Source organism: Pongo abelii, chromosome 10 (assembly GCF_028885655.2).
Source record: "Pongo abelii isolate AG06213 chromosome 10, NHGRI_mPonAbe1-v2.0_pri, whole genome shotgun sequence".
Lineage (NCBI taxonomy): Eukaryota > Metazoa > Chordata > Mammalia > Primates > Hominidae > Pongo > Pongo abelii.
Genome location: NC_071995.2, coordinates 99,202,020 through 99,223,148, shown reverse-complemented (window position 1 = coordinate 99,223,148; position 21,129 = coordinate 99,202,020). Strand labels below are relative to the sequence as shown.

The 21,129-nt window shown below is 34.9% G+C and overlaps 1 protein-coding gene across 4 annotated transcripts in view; it reads right to left on the bottom strand.

The window, feature by feature from the left end:
- Positions 1-4,404: 4,404 nt before the first annotated feature.
- GAS2L3 (growth arrest specific 2 like 3) overlaps positions 4,405-21,129 on the bottom strand; it is a 43,492-nt gene continuing 26,767 nt past the window's right edge. For all 4 annotated transcript variants that reach the window (XM_024257393.3, XM_024257394.3, XM_054527539.2 and 1 more), the window contains 5 exons: positions 20,519-20,660; positions 14,846-14,909; positions 14,064-14,202; positions 10,269-10,376; positions 4,405-9,111 (listed from right to left, as the gene is read on the bottom strand). In XM_024257393.3, the coding sequence (XP_024113161.2) occupies positions 7,783-9,111; positions 10,269-10,376; positions 14,064-14,202; positions 14,846-14,909; positions 20,519-20,660 (1,782 nt within the window). In that variant the 3' untranslated portion in view covers positions 4,405-7,782. The remainder of the gene's footprint in view (positions 9,112-10,268; positions 10,377-14,063; positions 14,203-14,845; positions 14,910-20,518; positions 20,661-21,129) is intronic.

The window sequence follows — 21,129 nt, the reverse complement described above, 5'->3', positions numbered from 1 at the left end:
CATCACACAGGAAGCTGGTTTGAGATTTCATCTCTGTTATCATGGTTTACTTATTAAGACTGAGGTAGAGCTTAGTGGAGGGAGCAGGGTGGAATTGATCCCTAGTGTCACAGGAAATATTTTAAAGTTAGAAAAGCATCCTTGTATTACAGATGTGAGTTAATTTTTAAACTAATGGCTTACCCAGAGAAAGCTCAGATTTCGTGTTTTCATTCACTTGTTTAGGACTTGATTCTCACTATTGTATTTTCTGAGTAACAACTCTTAGCAGTAAATGACTCTTGTTCTTGAGGCTGGGACACAAATATCAGTTTTTTTTTTCTTTTTTAATTTTTACGGGCTCCCAATCTGAAGCAATATGGGAAAACTCATGGAGGTATTTTATCCCGTGAGTAAAATATATCACACAGAAACAAGTGAGTGGGCTACAGTCAAAAAGAACATCACATTAAAAAAAAAAAAAAAAAAAAGACAACCCTGGAATGAAGACTGTAATCGCTTTAAGAGCAATAATTAGGCTTATTGTGATATCCCTAGCACCTAACTTAGTGTCTGAGTAGACACTTGATATCAGAGTAGGTGCTCAGTGAGCTTGTTTGCTAAATGAGCAAATGAATGATGTCTCACTGCATTGTGGCCAAGTAGACTGCTTTAGAACCAATCATAAATAGATAATAAAAGGAATGTACTGTGCTAGACTCAGTACATTGAGGACCCGTTGAAGGGGCTAGCACCTGGGATGATTACCATCACGCCCTGAGACGACTATCTCAATTATTTTGACCTCATTCTGCTGCTGAGAGATTGATTTTAAAGAAATAAAACTAACAGACTGAGTTTCCTCCTCTGTTCCCTGTGAGGATTAACTTGGGTGGCAGCAGGACACTTGCTAGTCTATGTCAGTGTTATGCTCTGAGTAGCCTCTCACAACCCTGAAAATAAATATTTTAAAATAAAAAAAAAAATAGACAATAAATTCGGACGTTTCCAGCATCTTTCTTCTGTAAAAATACTACAATCTCTAGATGTTAATGCAACAAAACAAATCCGTAACTTTAAGGCCTCTCATAACCGCCCTCTTTTCCCCGCCCTCCTCTCTTCCCTAAAACAGGTTATGTCTGCAGGCTTCTTCAAACTCCACCATGCCATTTTCTCAGGAAAAATCCCTGCACTGTAGGTGGGTCAACAAAATCAAGCTAGAGGTTCTCTTTACACATATTGATGGCTTATTTCTATCAGTAAAAGGGTATTTCCTTCCCTCCTTCCTTTCTTCCACAAACATCTGGGCACTGTGCTAAATACAGGGGGTGCAACTGTGAACAAGTGAGAGTTTCCACTCTAGGTTTGGTGAGAGATTTAGATAAGTAAATGGGAAATTACAGTGTTAGATGCAATGCAATGATCAAAAAAATGTAAGGTTGGAGGCATCCAACCCAGGGTTGGAGGGTCTGGAGGCTTCTGAGTAAATGATATTTAAGCTGAGACATGAAGGGTAACTGTGTGCCAGGTGAAGAGTTGGGATGGGGGAAAATAACGGGTAAAGTCAAAGGAACAATGCCTGGCACCTATCTGCTGGTATCTCCTCTTAGGATTCCAAACTATTCTCCCTTAACTTCCCCATTGAGCCTCACAGATTTCAAAGGCTATAATTCTCAGCAGGATTGATTTTTTTTTTCCCTTACCTGTATGGAGTCCTGGGGCTTCATGCACTCACACTTTAAAAGATGCTTTTTCTGTGCTTAGGGTAAACAGAAACTACTGCAAATTGCTGTTTGAAGACACTTGCTTCATTTAATTTCAGTGCTTGAGATTAAAATAAAAATTTTACATGTCACATTCCACTCCCCTTCCAAAACACACCACAGGTTAGCCTATTCTTCAACCATTAATTATTGGATTCTGGCATGTCTAGCATGGTGCAATGAATTATTAAAGAGATCTACATAATACAACTTTGTATCACATCTTCAAGGCTATGTGAGAGAAATTTACATTTTTTTTTCTTTTGGGAGAAGCATATGAAACCTGCTCACTCAGTGGACAATCACTTATTTTTAAATTTTTTTTTTTTAAAGGAGGTTCTAGGGTTACTTACAGTAACTTTGATCAATGTCTATTTCTATTGCACTATCAGAAAATTTAATTGCCAATACTGCATAAGCATTTTGTGCTAGATTTAACTTTTTTCTCATTCATTTATCCACCAAATATTTACAGAGCACCTTTATTGTATTGTCCTGGGACTGAATGCAATAATTCATTGTTCCAAGAACAAAGCTTTGTACACAGTGATTTATAAATATTAAACTAGAAAATATAAGAATATGCTAATCTCTAAATCTTCAAGTTCACAATATCTAATAAAGTGTAATTCAAAAACAAAGATTTTTCTAAGAAATAAAGAAAAAGCAAGAGGTGATACTCCAGATGTTTTTTTAAAGATGCTACATAAGTCCTATTTCTGGTTATTAACATGGAGAACAACTCAACATTTTGTGGAAAAGTATAAAAAGCTTTAAAAAATCATCCTTTAAATAAAATCCAGTTAATCTAACCCAGTAGGTATTTTTATATTGACTAACAACTTTCTTGAGTCTTAGTTTCCTCATTTGTAAAAAGGGAGTTCATTCACTTATTAACAAATAGTTACTGAACGCCTCCCAAGTGCCAGGGACTGGTTTGGGCTTTGGGAGCAGTGGTAAACAAAACAGATGTAATTCTTACCTTCCTGGTGCCTACATTCTAATGATAATACCCATCTCATGGAATTGTTGGAAAGATTGCCTGTTATGTAATTACAAGTATTTTGTGACTTGCAAAGTGCTATATAAACCCAAGGTTCTTGAATATGATTGTCTTATTCCTCTATCTCCCAGAATAGAAATCAGTAGGTATTAATAAATGATGGTTTGAGTAGATACTAGAGTTTTAACACTGCCACATTTCACTACTAGAAGTCCTCAACAGTCATACACAACTCTAATTCATTCTATTTGTTCATTCCAATATAATTTGTGAAATAATTTACCTAATTTAAGAAAATATTAAATGTATCACATGAAACCCTAAAAGACTATGCACAAGAGGTTAATTATAATAGATAACATTTATTGAGCCCATATACTATGTAACAAGTACTGTGCTATTCCTGGCTGAATGCAGAAGAAATATTACATAATAGTGTTTTATCACTGCAGTCTTTCAAAACAAACCACTTCATCACCACATGTACTAATTTTAAGATAAGTCATTGTCTACAATGTTTTTAATGACTGTTATTTTATGGCTATACCAATATTAATATTCTACAATTAACATCCTTATAACTAAATCTTTGCGTGTATTATTTCCTCAAGTCTTACTGTGTTTTTCTACAAGAACAAAACAGTGTTAAGAAAACAGCTTAAATTTAATAAAATGTGTGCCTTTATATTTTCAGACTTACTGGCACATTTTAAATATTTTCCCAGGCCGGGCGCGGTGGCTCACACCTATAATCCTAACACTTTGGGAGGCCGAGGTGGGTGGATTGCTTGAGCTCAGGAGTTCAAGACCAGCCTGGGCAACATGGTGAAACCTCGTCTCTACTAAAATACAAAAAATTAGCCGGGCGTGATGGCACACACCTGTAATCCTAGCTACTAGGGAGGCTAAGACAGGAGAATCACTTGAACCTGGGAAGCAGAGGTTGCAGTGAGCTGAGATCGTGTCATTGCACTCCAGCCTGGGCGACAGAGTGAGACTCCATCTGAAAAAATAAATAATAAATAAATAAATAAATAAATAAATGAGTACTTTCCCAATGTTACCCAAAATTTCATAAAATGAATTTTAGGTTATAAAATTTTACATTCACAAAGGGTTAGGAAAATACAATTAAAATTTTGTCCACGTTTTTGTTTCCTTTTTTTGAAACGTCACAGGATATATATATGGAATTAACTGCTTTTTATAATTGCTCTGTCATGAATATAGGAAAAAGATGAGTATGCAAGAATATACTCACTGTATCAAAGTGTGAAATTAAAACAGGATTACAGGAATTGAAAATTGGAAATTCCTGCTATCAGTCATCTTTGGTGAACACAATGCTTGTATGACCTATAGAATCCTACCTTGATAACCAACAAATTATCTCTACTATCTCAAAGATTATTAAATGTGAGTCTGGTCTTTCTGGAAAAACATCCAGCATATACAGCAATTTGAGGAACAAATACTGTTGATTAATGACAAGGCCTTATAATCTCCTGGGTGCAGTGAAATAAATTCCACAAATATAAAGAAGGCATTTTAAATAGCATTCTTCTCAAATTATGAATGCTTCCTATATGCAATTTCCAACATGAATTAAGTGATCAGACTATATTCAGGATATACCAAAAAAGCAAACTGAGACCTTGGTATATATGTTTAAATTTTAATCCTCAAGAAAACAAACATAAGTTAAAATTGGATACAAATACTGCTGGCATAAGAAAACAATATACACAAATTTGGATTCAAATGGGGTCATTATGTGAACCTGGATGTAAGAATACATCCTAACAACCTGTTGTTGAAGTCTTTTAATAAAGTAACAGATTTTAAATCAGATAGATATAAAAAGACTGAAGAAAAACAGTTAACTTTTCCTTAAATTCTCTTATCCATAAAGAATGGCAAACTCCATATGGACAGTAAAGTTAGAGGTCATCTAATTTACCAAGGCATTTTGAAGACATAAACCTTAAATACCTACTTTAAGCCCAAACAAGGTAAAAATAATCGGCATTTCATTGTGCTCCGAAGTTTAATTTTACATATCAGTCATGTTAACAAGTTATAGCAAATAAAATAGAAGCATTTTCCATTTTTTTGAAAGTACACATCATTACTTCTCCCAGGTACTTCAGTAATTTAAGCTTAATACTCGTTTCATTAAACATTAAACACAAAAAAGAATTTACAAAATCTTGCACTGTCATTAAGAAGAGATGGAAAGTTCTCCCGACTTCAACAATGTAAAAGCTGTTTTTAAATTGTGAAAATGAGTAGAAACACTAGCTCTTTAGGAGAATTTCAAAATACATCTGAAGAAACTAATTGTCTTTCAGATATTGTTTATTCAAACAAAACTTTTCGCTGGACGTGATGGCTCATGCCTGTAATCCCAGCGCTTTGGGAGGCAGAGGCAGGTGGATCACCTGACGTCAGGAGTTTGAGATCAGCCTGGCCAACATGGTGAAACCCCCATCTCTACTGAAAATACAAAAAAATTAGCCGGGCCTGGTGGTGGATGCCTGTAATCCCAACCACTCAGGAGGCTGAGGCAGGAGAATCACTTGAACTCAGGAGGCAAAGGTTGCAGTGAGCCGAGATTGTGCCACTGCACTCCAGTCTGGGCAACAAGAGTGAAACTCCGTCTCAAAAAAGAAAACAACAAAACAACATTAAAAAAACACTTTTATTTTGGAAGGGTAAGCTATATATACATAAAAATTCATTCAACATGAATGTAATTGGAGAAATTCCCTACTGCTGAAAAATAGTAATGTATAAACTGACTTCCAATTATTCAAATAAACCTTTTTTTTTCCTTTTTTTGAGACGGGGTCTCACTCTGTTGCCCAGGCTGAAGTGCAGTGGCGCAATCTTGGCTCGCTGCAACCTCCCCCTCCCGGGTTCAAGCAATCCTCCTGCCTCAGCCTCCTGAGTAGCTGAGATTATACACATGTGCCATGATGCCCGGCTAATTTTGTATTTTTAGTAAAGAGGTTTCACCATGTTGGTCAGGCTGATTTCAAACTCCTGACTTCGTGATCCGCCCAACTTGGCTTCCCAAAATGCTGCGATTGCCTGGCCTCAAATAAACAATTCTTTGGCTAATTCTGGAATTTGTGTCAGATGCCTGTGGGATACTTTTATTCCTGATCACATTGAACACAAAACTTAGTGTTTATATACTAAAAACAACATAAATTACATATTGTAAAATCTACTAGGATTTATAGGTTGATTACAATTCCATTTACTTTTTGCTTTAAGTCCTAAAAGTTACTGATAAAGAAGTGTTACTTGGTTTTATAAGGGAATACTTGATGATAGAATTCTTCCTGTCTGAAAAGATGCACTAAATATTTCTGATCACTAAGAAGTAAAGCTTCTATCACCTCTTGAACATTGACTTCACTTTCCAAAGATGTATATATCATCTCTCTCAATGCCCAAGTCAATAGTCGAGTTAAACCAAGTATTTGGTGACTGTCTCTTTAAAGAAGAGAAGCATCAATTCTTCCAAAAACTAGCCTGCACACATCTTTGATTTTATCTGTACTCTTCAGGCAAAAGATCACTTATCTTCATAGAAAGTTTTCTTGCTTTGTAATCTATAGAACACTAGTCGCCAGCTTAAAATGCTTATTCTATGATTGTACATTTGTGTAAACTATTATTTTTTTCTTTAGAAAACACATTTTAGTTTACAACAGAGAAACACAAACCTGAATACTGAATAACCTACGATAATTGGCAAGACTGTGAAGTTACTAAAAACACTCTTAAAACTTCTCAAAGTTCATTAATAATTTTTAAATAGTCACCATCCCTTAAAAATAAATTATTTACAAGTATCACCTTAGGTTGATGGTGTTTATGCAGTCATTATATGATCGGGATATGCTTCTTGAGAGAGTGTGCCTACAGTGCAGAAAACCTTGAACATATCCTGTCTACTTGCCATTGGAAAACTGAAGGCAGCATAACTTTATTAAAGAAAAGTAACCTAATTGGAAGAAATTAATTAAAATTGGTATTGTGCTATCTAGAGAAAAATAATTTCATGATAGAATTTTTACATAGCATAACTCTAAAATTATTTTAATATCATCTTAATTTTAAAGTTGTTAAAACATAATTCTGATGTTTCACATTATTTTAATGTAAAATGTCACATCTGCACTCACAGGAAATTATAAAAAATTATTTTTAATATGCTAAAAGCTACTAAATCAGTTTCCCCTGTCACATTGCACAACATGTGAAACATAAGGTGTCTAAGTTTTTATATGTAATATAAAAAATTGTTTACAATATTCGTTTATATTTCAGTAAGTTAATTTGTTGGATTTTTTTTTAACCAAAAATATTGGTGACAAAATATTACCAATGTAAATATAAGCCATGTGAAACAATCAGTTCCTTCCGATTTGGAAAGCTTCAAAAAAAATAAATAATAAGAATTCTACCTAACACAGAGTAATGCCAAGCTAGTCAGCAGCAGCCATGACTTAGTATTGTTGGATCAGGCAATCCTGATCAGAAAATTAAATTAGGTGCCTTCTGTAGGACAAGTGCCAAACCATTGCTTTTTTTTTTTTTTTTAACCAAAATGCAATTAACAAATAGTAAGAGCACCACCGTTGATATTAGCAGGTATATGAACTCCATATTTAATACATATTCAAAAATAGAGCAACTATTGTTAAAATTCTTGTCGTGTTAAATAACTTTTACATTTCCTGCAAAAGGCAGATGGTTAACAAAGATGCTATAGACTGAAAATCATACACATGTCTATTATTAATAAAAACCTTGCAGTGATTTTACAACTGTTTGCTTCAGAAGGGCTCCTTCTGGTGAATTCAGATATGTGAATTCTGATGAACCCTTTCCTCATCCCAGCCTCCATCCTCACTATCCTTAGTGTCTGCACCTATTTAAACAGACACCAATAGGAGAAACTTTTAAGATGGGAAGCTAACAAATTCATTCTTCCTTTTCTCTTTTTTTATGACTACGTATTTATTTTCTAGGTTTCTTACTTCCAGTCATGACAAAATAATGGTCATCGTCTTCCTTTTTCTTTGCAGTAGGTTTTTTATCTCCACTATCTGCATCCTTAACAGATGAAGCTGGTTTCCTGGTTGAAGCTGGGATTTTGCCACTTTTGGTAGGCCCTTTAGTTGAATGCTGGCTCTTAGCGACAGTCTGTGCTGACTTCGGTGCAGTTTGTGTTTTGGTAGAAGACTGGGGAAGGCTCACGATGGACAGTGGGGTACGGCCAGGAGACTTCGAGAAGCTGGGTCCTGTCTTCTGAAATGTACTTTTATTCTGAGGCTGCTTTTTGGTAACTGAAACTATATTCTTATCTTTTGATTTCTGTGTAGCTTTTACAGGAGAAACTGAGGACACAGAAACTGGCTGATTTAAATTCAAGGCCGATTTAAGTTTCTGTGCTGGGACTGGCCTTGCTTGTGGGGCTCCATCGGATGGTTGAGACTGTGTTCCTAGACCCGTGGGTAAGGTTTTGGAACTGGGTTTTGTCATTTTTGCAGAGGACTGGAAAGAAGGTTTAGGTCTTACAGGTGTATTTGCTTTAGGTAGCTTGGGACACTTTGAGGATGAATTTGAATGTGCAGCTAAGTGAGATACTGCATTATCTCTGGAAGAAATATGATTATGTTTCAAATACTTAGGTTGAGTTTTTCCAGAACACTTATTTGGCAAAAGTGTAGACTCAGGCACATCTGCTGAATTCTGGGCTGGAATAACCTTGGCCTTAGGGTTATTGGGGGATGAAATACATTTTCTTGGTGACTCAGATATACAAGGTGCAGTTCTTGGTAAAGCTGGTGAAGAAGTGTTTTTACCTACTGGATTTAATGAAGCAAGTGAAGATGATGCATTGTTTGAAGGAGCCTGCGGTTTCTTTGTTATGCCTTTTGAAGACTTGAGCTTGGGATGAGAAGATGCTGCGGGAGAATTTGGCAATTTAGAACAGACTGACATAGAGCCCAGATTACCTCCTTTCAGTGAAGATGCTGGCACCAATGCACCTGGTGGACGTCCCTGTTTTTCTTTGCTTTTTGGAATACTAATTGGCACGCTGGGTTTTGAATTTTGTTTCTGAAACATGTTAACTGCTGACAAAGGATTCATTTCGGGGGGCTGAGGTGTTCTGGCAGGCAAATCAGGTACACTTTCATTAGAAACTCCTTTTTGAAATGCTAAAATTTTTTGTTCTAGTGTGGCAAACTGTAATATTCGACAGGGGTCATATTTAAGCAAAAATCCTTGAAGAGTATCCCAGCCTCCACCAACACGAACCATGACATGTTTTCCATGAAGCATCTGCCCCCAAAGGAAAATAAAAAGTAAAGCTGTAATACTGTGAGGTTTATAGTTACAATTCATTAGCAGTTACAATATGTGATGTCTGTGATCTATAAAATTCAGAGCATTTGCCAACAGCCTCACTACAAATGGACAGTTTCTTTCTTGTATTATTAATATAATAAATTTAACTCACACTGAATTATGCAACTAATGATACAAAACCTTCCAATTTGTAAGGAAGGTATTCACAGGTAACTTGCATCTTAAAAATAAGACATCCTGGCTCTGCCAATATATCTCAAGTTGGGTTTTAGGGCCCTGTCCATTCAGTAAGCAAATCTGCACAACTGTATGAGATTACCCACAAATTTTAACTCTTAAGTCCTATGATCTGTGCACTACCACATCATACTGCTTTAAAACAGAAAGCTAATTAAAAGAAAATGCATGCAAATGTTTCTCTATGAGCTAGGTGGGGCTGAGGAGGTAATAATATGTGAAATAGAAGAAAATATGGATGGTGAAATTATATTTTTAAATACTTTTATATTATTTTCCTAAATTGGAAATAAGACAGCTTCTGTATGAGAAGTGGAAAGAATGATGAGCAGGTGAAATTTCAATCTCCTTACCAGCAAAAGGAACAATTAATCAACTGTAGATGGGACAAAGGAAGGAAATGAACATCTATATCAGCATACTGGTATACATACTGATTCTGCGTCAATGAGAAAAATATCTTCTGTTTAATGCCCAAGGCTTGTATTATTATAAACTCTACATTTCTTTCTTTCTTTTTTTTTACTATGGATACTCAATCTTATTAGATGTTTTGGTTTTTCTTCTTATGATGGAAAATTATTCCTTTTTCTAAGAAAATTTGAGAAATATGTTCCTTGAGGTGTACAAGGATTTTTCCCCATTATACTCACTGTCTAAATAATCTTAGCTATCCTGAAGTTAGTTGTTTGCTGTGTGATGAGTGTTTACCTAAACTCATTATATACTCATGAAAGAAATTACTCCATTTTCCCTGTACAGTGAAATCCTTCCATTAATAGCATCTTTTACAATGTTTTTAAAAGTAAAAGGAGAGCAAAAGGTTAGTAAAGCAATAAATCCAATTTCAAAACAGTATTTATGTGTAAATAAAGTGTAAATAATGGACTTACTCTTATAAAGAGTATTTTATCCCCTAGTCGGTACCGTCCTTCAGATAAATACTCAATAGAAAATCGATGAGAACAACTACAAGGAGGGTCCTCAGCAATATGTTTAACCTAAGATGACGAACAAATAAAATTTAGTGCTGGTCACAAAAAGCATTTTGTTTAAAGTGTAATATTATTTGATAGCTAAGGAAAACCAAACTCAAAGATAAAAATTCTAGGTTCAATGATTTAATCGCTTCTCCTGTGCTTATTAACAAATATTGAGATTAGACATTGCTAATCTAACATAAAAAAGCCACAATCTTCCCAAATGACTTTGTGGTAAAATTCTTATTTTCCCCAATTTTACCAGAGGTTAAACTTGCCTGAGATCATACAGCTAGTAAGTAGCAGAGCCAGGTTTCAGATCCCAACAGCCTAGCTGGTGTCTCTCTGTCTGTCTCTCTCTCAGTGCCTCTCTCTCTCTCTCTCCTCTACCCTCCCTCCCCACCACCCTTCATCTTCGAACATATAACACAGTGAGGTCAATTAACACATTTGTTGAGTTTTAGGAAACATATGAGTTCGTTATTAAGCTTGAATTTATTTTAAGCCTTGAGTTAATAATACATGTCAAATCAGAGACAGGCCAGTCAGTAAAGGCTAAGTAAGAATTTTCACTTGTCCCTTAACAGTGTACTAAACTAACATTGTGGGGGAAATAGCTAGATTTGCTCAAATTTATTATTAAAATTGGCAGGAACATATTCACATCTATTCTCTCAAGACTGGATAAAATTCTTAAAATTTTCAATTCAAGATGCATTTCTCTAAAAATGCTCTGTTTCAATAGCCTGCCAAGGAAATAGGAGTTTGCATTGGGGAACCCTACTTCAACCAGTCAAGAAGCTTATAGAATTTTCTATTATTATAAATATTTTTTAATGGTAGAACTGCAGTAAATATAAAAACAAATTTAAGAATTCTGTATTCAAAACATGGAAATGGAAATATATTAAGTAAAGATGTTTGTTGAAATACCTATGATTGAAAAAAGTCACACATCAGCCACTGTGGAAAATATTTGGCTTTTCCTCAAATTACATTTTTGAAAAAGGAAGGTCATGAATGTTTTTCTCAATTACTGCCACACAAAATTTATCAAAACAAATTCATATAACTAAACTTAGGCATGATATTAAAGAGAGTCTCTTTAGATAGGCCTAATTTAGCTGAGCACCAATAGAAATTTATATGATTGTCTTAAATATCTACCTAAATCAAATGAACATTTGTGGATTCACTAAGGCCTGATAAGAAAGGTCCAGAATTTATTTTCCTATATCATTTATTTAACAAAATAATGTGCGTATAAACAAATAGAACTGATTTTCATAAGTCACCCAATCAAGTTTATCTTGTTCACATGCATACGTGCACATGTGCATCTACGTTGATACAAACATACACACCATGCGCATAAAATGGTGAAAAATAAACTGAACTCTGGGAAAGGGCTTACAGTTATTAGAACCATGTTGACACATTAGTTAACCAAAATAATCTGAAAGGAGATATATCTTTTAGTCACCACTTTCTATCTGTAAAAATTTCCTAAGTATATAGAATTGCTGTTGTATATTTTGTAACAGGACCCTAAATCATGAATCAGATAATAATTGTTCCTTATTTTCCAAGATATCTGTAGATCACATATTCACAGGTAGACACTGAATGTATTCATATAGCACACATATATTTAGAGAAATGTTTCTTTTTAGTTTTCATAACAAGAATGCAGATATAAGAAGTCGTATCTTTTCCTTATTTAAGATACCTGAATCTCACTTATATTGAGCAGTACAAATCAGCACAAACCCACAATCAGAACAAGGCATGAGCCTAAATGAAATACTAGCTGTAGGTAAGAAATGATTTCTTCTGATTTTATTACATAATTTACATTACAATACTGAAAGAAATAGCTAAGGAAATAAAAATAATCTACCAAGGTACTATATTACTATTATTTTCATTCTCATTTCTATACAGTTTGTCTATATATACATATTTTACACAAAATAAACATTTTTCTTGTTGCTACATTATTCTTCATAATGATCACAATGATTATCCTGTTAAGATTATGAATCCTAATTTGCCAAACCATTGCCCTATTTGAGGGTATTTACTTTTTCACCATTCTAAGTCCTAATGCAATAAACACTTTCATTTATGCCACTTTTTCCCTCTTCAACTACAATAAAAATGAAAAAGTAATATTTTTGTAGCTCTTAATATTTGTCCATTTCTTTTTCAAAAGTTTACATCATTTTCCATTGCCAATAGTAAACCCTAAGTACAGTTTACTAGAATTTAAAAGCACCAGGTTTAATAATTTCAAAAAATCTTGCTAGTGGGGCAAATGGTATTTCATAGCTGTTTTAATCTGATTTCCTTGATTATCAGCAAGTTTCGACACCGCACTTTCTTCTTGTGTGAACACAGACCTTGCCCATTTACTTACTGCAAGTTTTTCTTATCAAATTGTGTAAGGTCTTTGTATAATAGGGAAATGAACACACTGTATTTTCCACTTGATAAAAATATTTTTCCAATGTTTCCTTTTTATTTATCATTCTTTAAGGTTATATGAGATTTAAATTTTATTTTCTACCTACTGCATTCTTTCTGCTTCCCATATTGATATTGACAATCATTATATATATATATACACACACACACACACACACACACACACACACATATGAATAGCATAATGTAGGTAGATATTTTGGCCAGATAAAAGAGTTATTCATTCTGACATTTTCTTAATCTGTCTTGCAAGGTTATCTGATAGTTTTACTATAGACTTTTATTACATTAAACAAAACAATCAAAGCAATACTTTTAAAATGTTTATTAGTAATGATTTATTCATTATTTCTTAATTTTGTATATTTAACCCTTTTATAAAATGCTACAGTCCAAACAACAGTCTAAGCAGAAAATGTTCATGCTCAGTTCACCTTCATTGTTCACATTGTAGTTACTGCAGAAGACCCACAACCCAAGGAAGAGCAATTCTATTAACTTCTACCTAATGAACAGATAAAGTTAAGAAGACTGTCCAGTTGTAACCTATCATCTAACAAGTTTGGATATATTCTGGAGGAGAGAATGCTCAAAAAAAAAAAAAAACAAAACCCATCAATCTTCCCTCACAACTTTTCCTCCTCCTGTATTCTGCAAGTATCAATATACCACCTACTTAGAGAAACCTTGGAAATCACCCTAGATTCTCTCTCTCACACAAACACTCACTAATTCCTGTCAATTCTCCTAACAATTCCTCCTAAATATGTCTTATATTTGTTCCTGTTGCTCCATCCCCATTACTGCTGCTCAAGTTCAAGCTCTCATCTTATGCCTGGATTATTACCACAAAACCAATATAACCTCTGCAAGACCATGAGAATATTCCTTATAATTTGCAAATCAGATTACAATACTACCAGACTGAAAAAAGAATCAATGAATTCTTGTGGCCTATAGTGCTCTTCATGATGAGTTCCAATCTATTTGCCCCACCACTCCTGAACTACACATTTATTCCTCATCATACACAAGCAATAACAAATCACCTTTAAAATATAATGCCCTGAATTCATCAGAGAATGGAGAATAGTACTGGTTTATATTCTGAATAAGAAACACTTGCTTTTAAAAATGGCATCACCTGTAGCAAACTAGAAGTGCTTAAAACCATGAGACTTCAAGGTATCACGGTCAAAAGAAAGTGTGGCAACTACTTACAGCTTCATGTAGCTCTTCATGCCGACAGCACGATTTTGGAAGGCTGATGGAATCTTCAGGCCCAGAAGTATTAAGCAAAGTCTCTTCTAACTCAATTTCTTTCTCAAGTTTTACTAACACTGGTGGCTCAACCCCGTATCTGAAAACCAACCAGGAGATCTGATCATTCAAGCAAAGTCGACCCAGGTACTTGCCTGCATAATCAAGATAGATTTTCTTTCTGAAGTAAAGTCTATATGATCCTCTTCTACCAATTGTTCCACTGGGATATTTGAAAATGCTTTTTAATGTCTCATAGATTGTAAAATATCTATATTACAGTCCTCACATCATAGCACATATTTGGGTTGCAGGATGCTCCCAATATTCTACCTGGGATCCTGAAAGGTGGCTTTCAAATCAGCTGCTGAGTAAAGATAGAACTGAAGTAGGTATGGGGGACACCACTCCTTGCCTTCTGCCAGATCCTCTCTGTGTTCAGAGGACTTGCTTTGACTTGAACTGCCTTAGACTACATGCTCTTACCCTATCCTTAATCTAAAAAATTTAAGTAACCACTCCCATAGTTTAACAGTAAAAGAAGACAAGCTATATTGAGAACTCAGATGTTTACATATGCTCATGCGAACAGAACGAAGTTGATAAAGAAACAAAAAGATAAAATAGGAAAATAGTTCATTTAAAGCATTTTTTTATTTATAGAAAATAGTGTTCTAAACTAAAATTCAGTAGATTTAAAATGTTTATAACATTGAAATTCTAAAATATTGTGGAATACATACCTTGACACAATTCGACCAATTTCAAGAAGACAAAGATACACCTGTCTTGGATCTTTGTGCAAAACTGTGGAAAATAAAACCACTTATTTTATACAGCAAAATTAAGTATGGAAACATATTTCTGGCACGGAAGAAGACAGTTAAATAAACAATAATGAGGACAGCAGGTTTACTTGTTGAGAAAAAAATGAAGAAAAGACACTTTTATTTTTTCTACTTATTATCTTCGACAAATTAGTTTAAAAAAAAAAACAGCTAACAAGAACAGAATGAAAAATTACCATGGACCTTTATTTTTTTTATTTGCACAGCATCTGAAGTCTAAAAAATTGAGGGCTTAGTAACATTGCTTATGTTTCAGATCTTTCAACAAGAGATACCATTAAAAGATATGCAGTACCTCAATTTTATTTTAAGCTATCTTTAGCATTGAATTATGTGTTAATACCTTTCTCAAACTCTTACGAAGAGGAGAAAGTACTTTCTAACCCATTCTAGGATGACAGTGTTACCCTGATACCAAAGGTAGCCAAATGAAGACATCATAAGAAAACTAAAACCCAATATGTCTTATGAATATAGATACAAAAATCCTCAATGAAACACTGGCAAACCAAATCTGGCAGCATATAAAAGGATTATATACCATGCAAGTGGCATTTATGCCAGAAATAGTTCAATATAAGAAAATCAACCCAATGCAATATACTATTAGCAGAATAAAGGAAAGAAACCCAATTATCTCAAGAGACAAGGAAGTATTTCACAAAATCCAACCATTACATGATTAAAAAAAAAAAAGACAGAACAAACTAGGAAAAAAAAGAAAGTTTCTCAATCTGATAAAAGGGCATCTAGGAAAAACCCACAGCTATTATCATTCTTAAAGGTAAAAGACTGCAAGTCTCCCTCTCAAGACCAGGAAAACACAAGGATGTCCACTCTTATTATTTCTATTCAGCATTGTATTGGAGGATGTAGCCATGGCATTTATGCAAGAAAAATAAATAAATCATATCTAGACTAGAAAGGAAGAAGGAAAACTACCTCTATTAACAGATAACATAGGCCAGACATGGTGGCTCACACCTATAATCCTAGCACTTTGGGAGACTGAGGCGGGAAGATCACTTGAGGCTAGGAGTTTGAGACCAGCCTGGGCAACAAAGTGAGACCCTGTTTCTACAGTTTTTTTTTTTTTTTTTTTTAATTAGCTAGGCATGGTGGTGCACACTTGTAATCCCAGATACTCAAGAGGCTGAGGCAGGATGAACTGAATCCATGAGTTCAAGACTACAGTGAGCTATTATCGTGCCACTATACTCCAGTCCTGGGTGACAGAGTGAGACCCTGTCTCAAAAAACAAAGCAACAAAAACAAAACAAAAAACAGGTAACAAAATCCTATGTATAGAAGAAAACCCTGAAGAATCTACAAAATAACTGTTAGAGCTAATAAGCAAGTTCAGCAAAGTTGTGGGAGATAACATCAATACACAAAAATTAGTTGCATACACTAGAAATGAACAGTCTGAAAATGAAACGAAAATAATTCCACTTACAATGGCTTCGAAAAGAACAAAGTACTTAGAAGTAAACCTAACCACAGAATTGTAATACTTGTACACTGAAAACTACAAAACACTGTTGAATGAAATTTTAAAAGATTATAAATAAAGACATCTCATGTTCATGGATTGGAAGACAACTTGTTAAGATAGCAACATTCCCCCAATTGACCTACAGATTCAGTATAATCCTTATCAAAATTACAACAGCCCTTTTCTTTTCTCCCAGAAATGGAAAAGCTGATGATCAAATTAATATGGGATTCCAAAGGACACAGAAAGGCCTAACCAATCTAGAAAAAGAACAAAATTGGAGACCCACACCTCCCAATTTCAAAACTTACTATAAGCTACAGTAATTGATACAGTGTATCACTGGCATAGGGATAGATGTACAGACCAATGGAATGGAAATGAGTGTCCAGAAATAAACCCATACATTTATGTACAATTAATTTCAACAAGATGCTAAGACAATTCAATAAGGAGAGAACAGGCTTTTCAACAAATGGTGTTGGCACAACTGGACATCCACATGCAAATGAATGAATTTGAACCCCTACCTCCCACCATATACAAAAATTAACTTAAAATAGATCAATGACCTAAAAGTAAGAGGCACAAACGGTAACATTTATAGAAAAAAATATAGGTTAAAAATATGTATGACTGTAATTAGGCAATGGATTTTTAGATGACCAAAAGTATGGACAAGCAAAAAAAAAAATAGATAAATTAAACGTCACCAAAATTTAAAACTGTCGTATATCAAAGGACACTATCAAGAAAGTAAAAAAATAACCCAAAGGCTAGGAGAAAATATTTGCAAATCCTATCTAATATGGCCTAGTATCTAGAATATATAAAGAATTCTTGCAAGTTGACAAAAAGGGTAAATTACTCAATTTTTAAAATAGGCAAAGGATTTGAATAGATAGTCTCCAAAGAAGTTATACAAGTGGTTAACAAGTACATAAAAAGATGTTCAATATCCTTAGGGAAACACGAATCAAAACCACAACAAAATACTACTTCACACCCACTAGGATGGTTATAAAAAAAACAAAAACAGGCAAATAACAAGTATTGACAAAGATGTGGAGAAATTGGAACACTTGGGCACTGCTGGTGGAAATGTAAAATGGTGCAGCCACTTTGAAAACAGCTCCTTAAAAAAGATAAAACAGAATTATTACCATATGACCTAGAAATTCCACTCTTAGGTATATATCTGAGAGAATTAAGAAATATGTTTACTTCAAAATTTGTACACAAATGTTCAGAGCAACATTATTCATAATAGCCAAAGACTGGAAACAATCCAAATGCCCACTAGCTGATGAATCGCTTAAAAAAATATGGCATGGCATATCTATACGATGGAATATTAGTCTACCATAAAAAGGAATTAAGTACTGTTACATGCTACAACATAAATGAACCACTGTGCTAAGTAAAAGAAACAGACACAAAAGGCCACATACTGTATGATTCCATTTATATGAAACATCCAGAATATGCAAATCCATAGAGACAGAGAACAGAGTTTGCCTTGGCATGGGGTAAGAGAATAACTGGGACTAATTGTTAATAGGTACAGATTTTCCAGAAATGTTCTGAAATCAGATAGTAGTAATGATTGTACAACATAGTGAATATACTAAAAACCACTGAAATGTACATTTTAAAATTATGAATTTTAGATTATATACAGCATATCTCAATTTTTATGCTACTACAAAAGAAACCTAATACACTTAAAAATGGTTACATGGTTAAGATAGTAATTTTTTTTTTTATGAGTCTCACTCTTTCACCCAGTCTGGAGTGTAGTGGCGTGATCTTGGCTCACTGCAACCTCTGCCTCCCAGGTTCAAGTAATTCTCCTGCCTCAGCCTCCTGAGTACCTGGGACTACAGGCGTGCACCACCATGCCCAGCTAATTTTTGTATTTTTGTAGAGATGGGGTTTCGCCATGTTGCCCAGGCTGGTCTCAAACTCCTGACCTCAGGTGATCCACCCGCCTCAGCCTCCCAAAGTGCTGGGATTACAGGTGTGAGCCAATGCGCCCAGCCTAAGATAGTAAATTTTACATGCATTTTAATATAATTTTTAAAATAAAAATAAATGTAAAAAATGCAATATAAAGGTAAACAGAGATCCTTAAACCAATTTTTAAAAAGGCCTGATCATAGAACACATGCTAAATGAAATGATATAGTAGTTGTGGATCATCTACCTTTCTGTTCCAGTCCTTAAAGTTAGAAACTCTAGGAAACTTCTGAATCCTAACCTAATCATGTGCAATATGTGCCTGAATTGCATGTGCCCTGATTCCCTCAATAGAAATAGTAATTGTTGGCCGGGCGTGGTGGCTCACGCCTGTAATTCCAGCACTTTGGGAGGCTGAGGCTGGCAGATCATGAGGTCAGGAGATTAAGACCACCCTGGCTAACACGGTGAAACCCAGCCTCTACTAAAAATACAAAAAATTAGCCGGGCGTGGTGGCAGGTGCCTGTAGTCCCAGCTACTCTGGAGGCTGAGGTAGGAGAATGGTGGGAACCCAGGAGGTGGAGCTTGCAGTGAGCTGAGATCGCGCTACTGTACTCCAGCCTGGGCGACACAGAGAAACTCCATCTCAAAAAAAAAAAAAAAAAAAGAAATCGTAATTGTTCTTTGATTTATGAATAGCATGTATTATACACCCCAAGCACAAAGTATACTCTTTCAAAGCAATAAAAAGCCTACATTTGAGTTTAAAATTCATACCAACAGAGGAATTTATCCTAAAATTTTTACTAAATTTGTTTTTCTAAATACTTTCTAAGTTCCTTAAAATAGTATATTTGTTTCATAAAATGGCTTTGAGTTGCTAGCAAAGTGTGAAAAATTAAGACACTCATCTTTGAGACCTCTGGAGAGTAAAAATATTAGCTTATCGGTTCAATGCCTCAAAATGAATTACTGGTATTGGCAGTGCTTTACTTAGTCCTATACTGACCTTCAGGAGAGTGAGAAGATGCCTTCTACTGAAAATGAGAAATATACAACAATCTTATGTCCTTTCAGAAATAATAAACTAGAAACTAGAGAATTCAAAGCATTTCCACTTTGTTTTGATCTCTAGAAAGTAGATGTGCCATTACATCAACTACACTGTCAATAATGATCAGCCCATCTGGATCTAAAGCAAGGTGCAAGCAGGGATAAAATAGCATCCCATGCTTGCTCTACACTGGATAGGGGTGCCCAGATGCAGAGCAAACAGGAGGCCGCTTACCCTGTGTGAGGGCAATAAGGGTGTGTACTGTCAGTAGAGAATTTTAAAATAATAATACAACCAACAAAAAGTCAGTTTGCTTTTTACTATCACCACAAACCAGCAATCCTAAACTATGTCAGTGATAAAACTTCTACCAGGGCAGACAACTACCACAGCCCTGCCCTTGGTACACTGCTGCACTTATCACATTATGAATTCAGTGTGTGTGGGGTGGGTGTGGGTGTGTATGTACACATATATAAATGCTTTCAAATATAGTATAAAACTTAAATAGCTACCGCTTTAGTCACTGCACAGATGCTTCTGTTGACTTCAAGGAAATGAGAAAATACGTCAATAATTCTTCAACAGAGCATGACTTCTCAAAATGAATTGTCAAAAATATTAATCCATTAGATAACCAAGTTGGAAGCTGTTGTTTGTAAGGTAAAGCTAAACACCATGATAATACATTATTAGGCCTTCTGTCATTGCCGTAATTATCCGGTTAAAGGGAAGTTACTACTTTTTAGGCTTGGTAGAGTAATTCTTAATGAAAATATTAATTACTAAAGCATTAGTCCAGAACCTTCCTGTAGCAACTCATTTAGGAATTTAGAATTTTAGGACATTCTAGACACATAAAATCTTTAAGTGAAAAGGTTAATATATTTGATTTAGTATCTGATTCTCCAATAGTTCTACATATATTCAAAGTATACATTTTTCTAGGAAAATGAGATGAGGCATTTGAGTCCTTATATGGAAAGAAAAATTAGAGGTGAAGGATATTAAAACATCCTAGTAAGCATTGAAAACAAGAATGACAACAACATCACTTACCTAAACCTTCCGATTCAAAGAGGTAAGTTTCATCAACCCCAATGTCCCTACACCAGTGAAGGAAGTTTGCGGTATTGTCCCGAGCAAAGAATGAACCTGATGCAGCATCTTTCTTACAGGGCACTTTTCTCATTGGAAAATTCTGGAAAAGACAAAAGAATAATTTCAAAAATGTATCAAGGATATTTTCATTAAACATTCATTTTGATATTACTAAATAAATGTTCAATCCATCACCTGTAACCAAAAAGTACACAATTTTAGAGAAAAAAGATAGTTTTGAAAACTATTTTATTTTACTTTAAAGCAGAGGTCCCCAACTCCTGGGCCATAGACTGGTACCGGTCTGTGGCCTGTTAGCAATCAGGCCGCACAGCAGGAGGTGAGTAGTGGGTAAGCAAGCATTACCACCTGAGCTCTGCCTGTCAGATCAGCTATGGTATTAGATTCTCACAGGAGCTCGAACCCTATTGTGAACTGCGCATGCAAGAGATCTAGGTTGCGTGCTCCTTATGAGAATCTAATGGCTGATGATCTGAGGTGGAGCAGTTTCATCCCAAAACCACCCCCGCCCAAATCTGTGGAAAATCTGTCTTCCATGAAACTGGTAC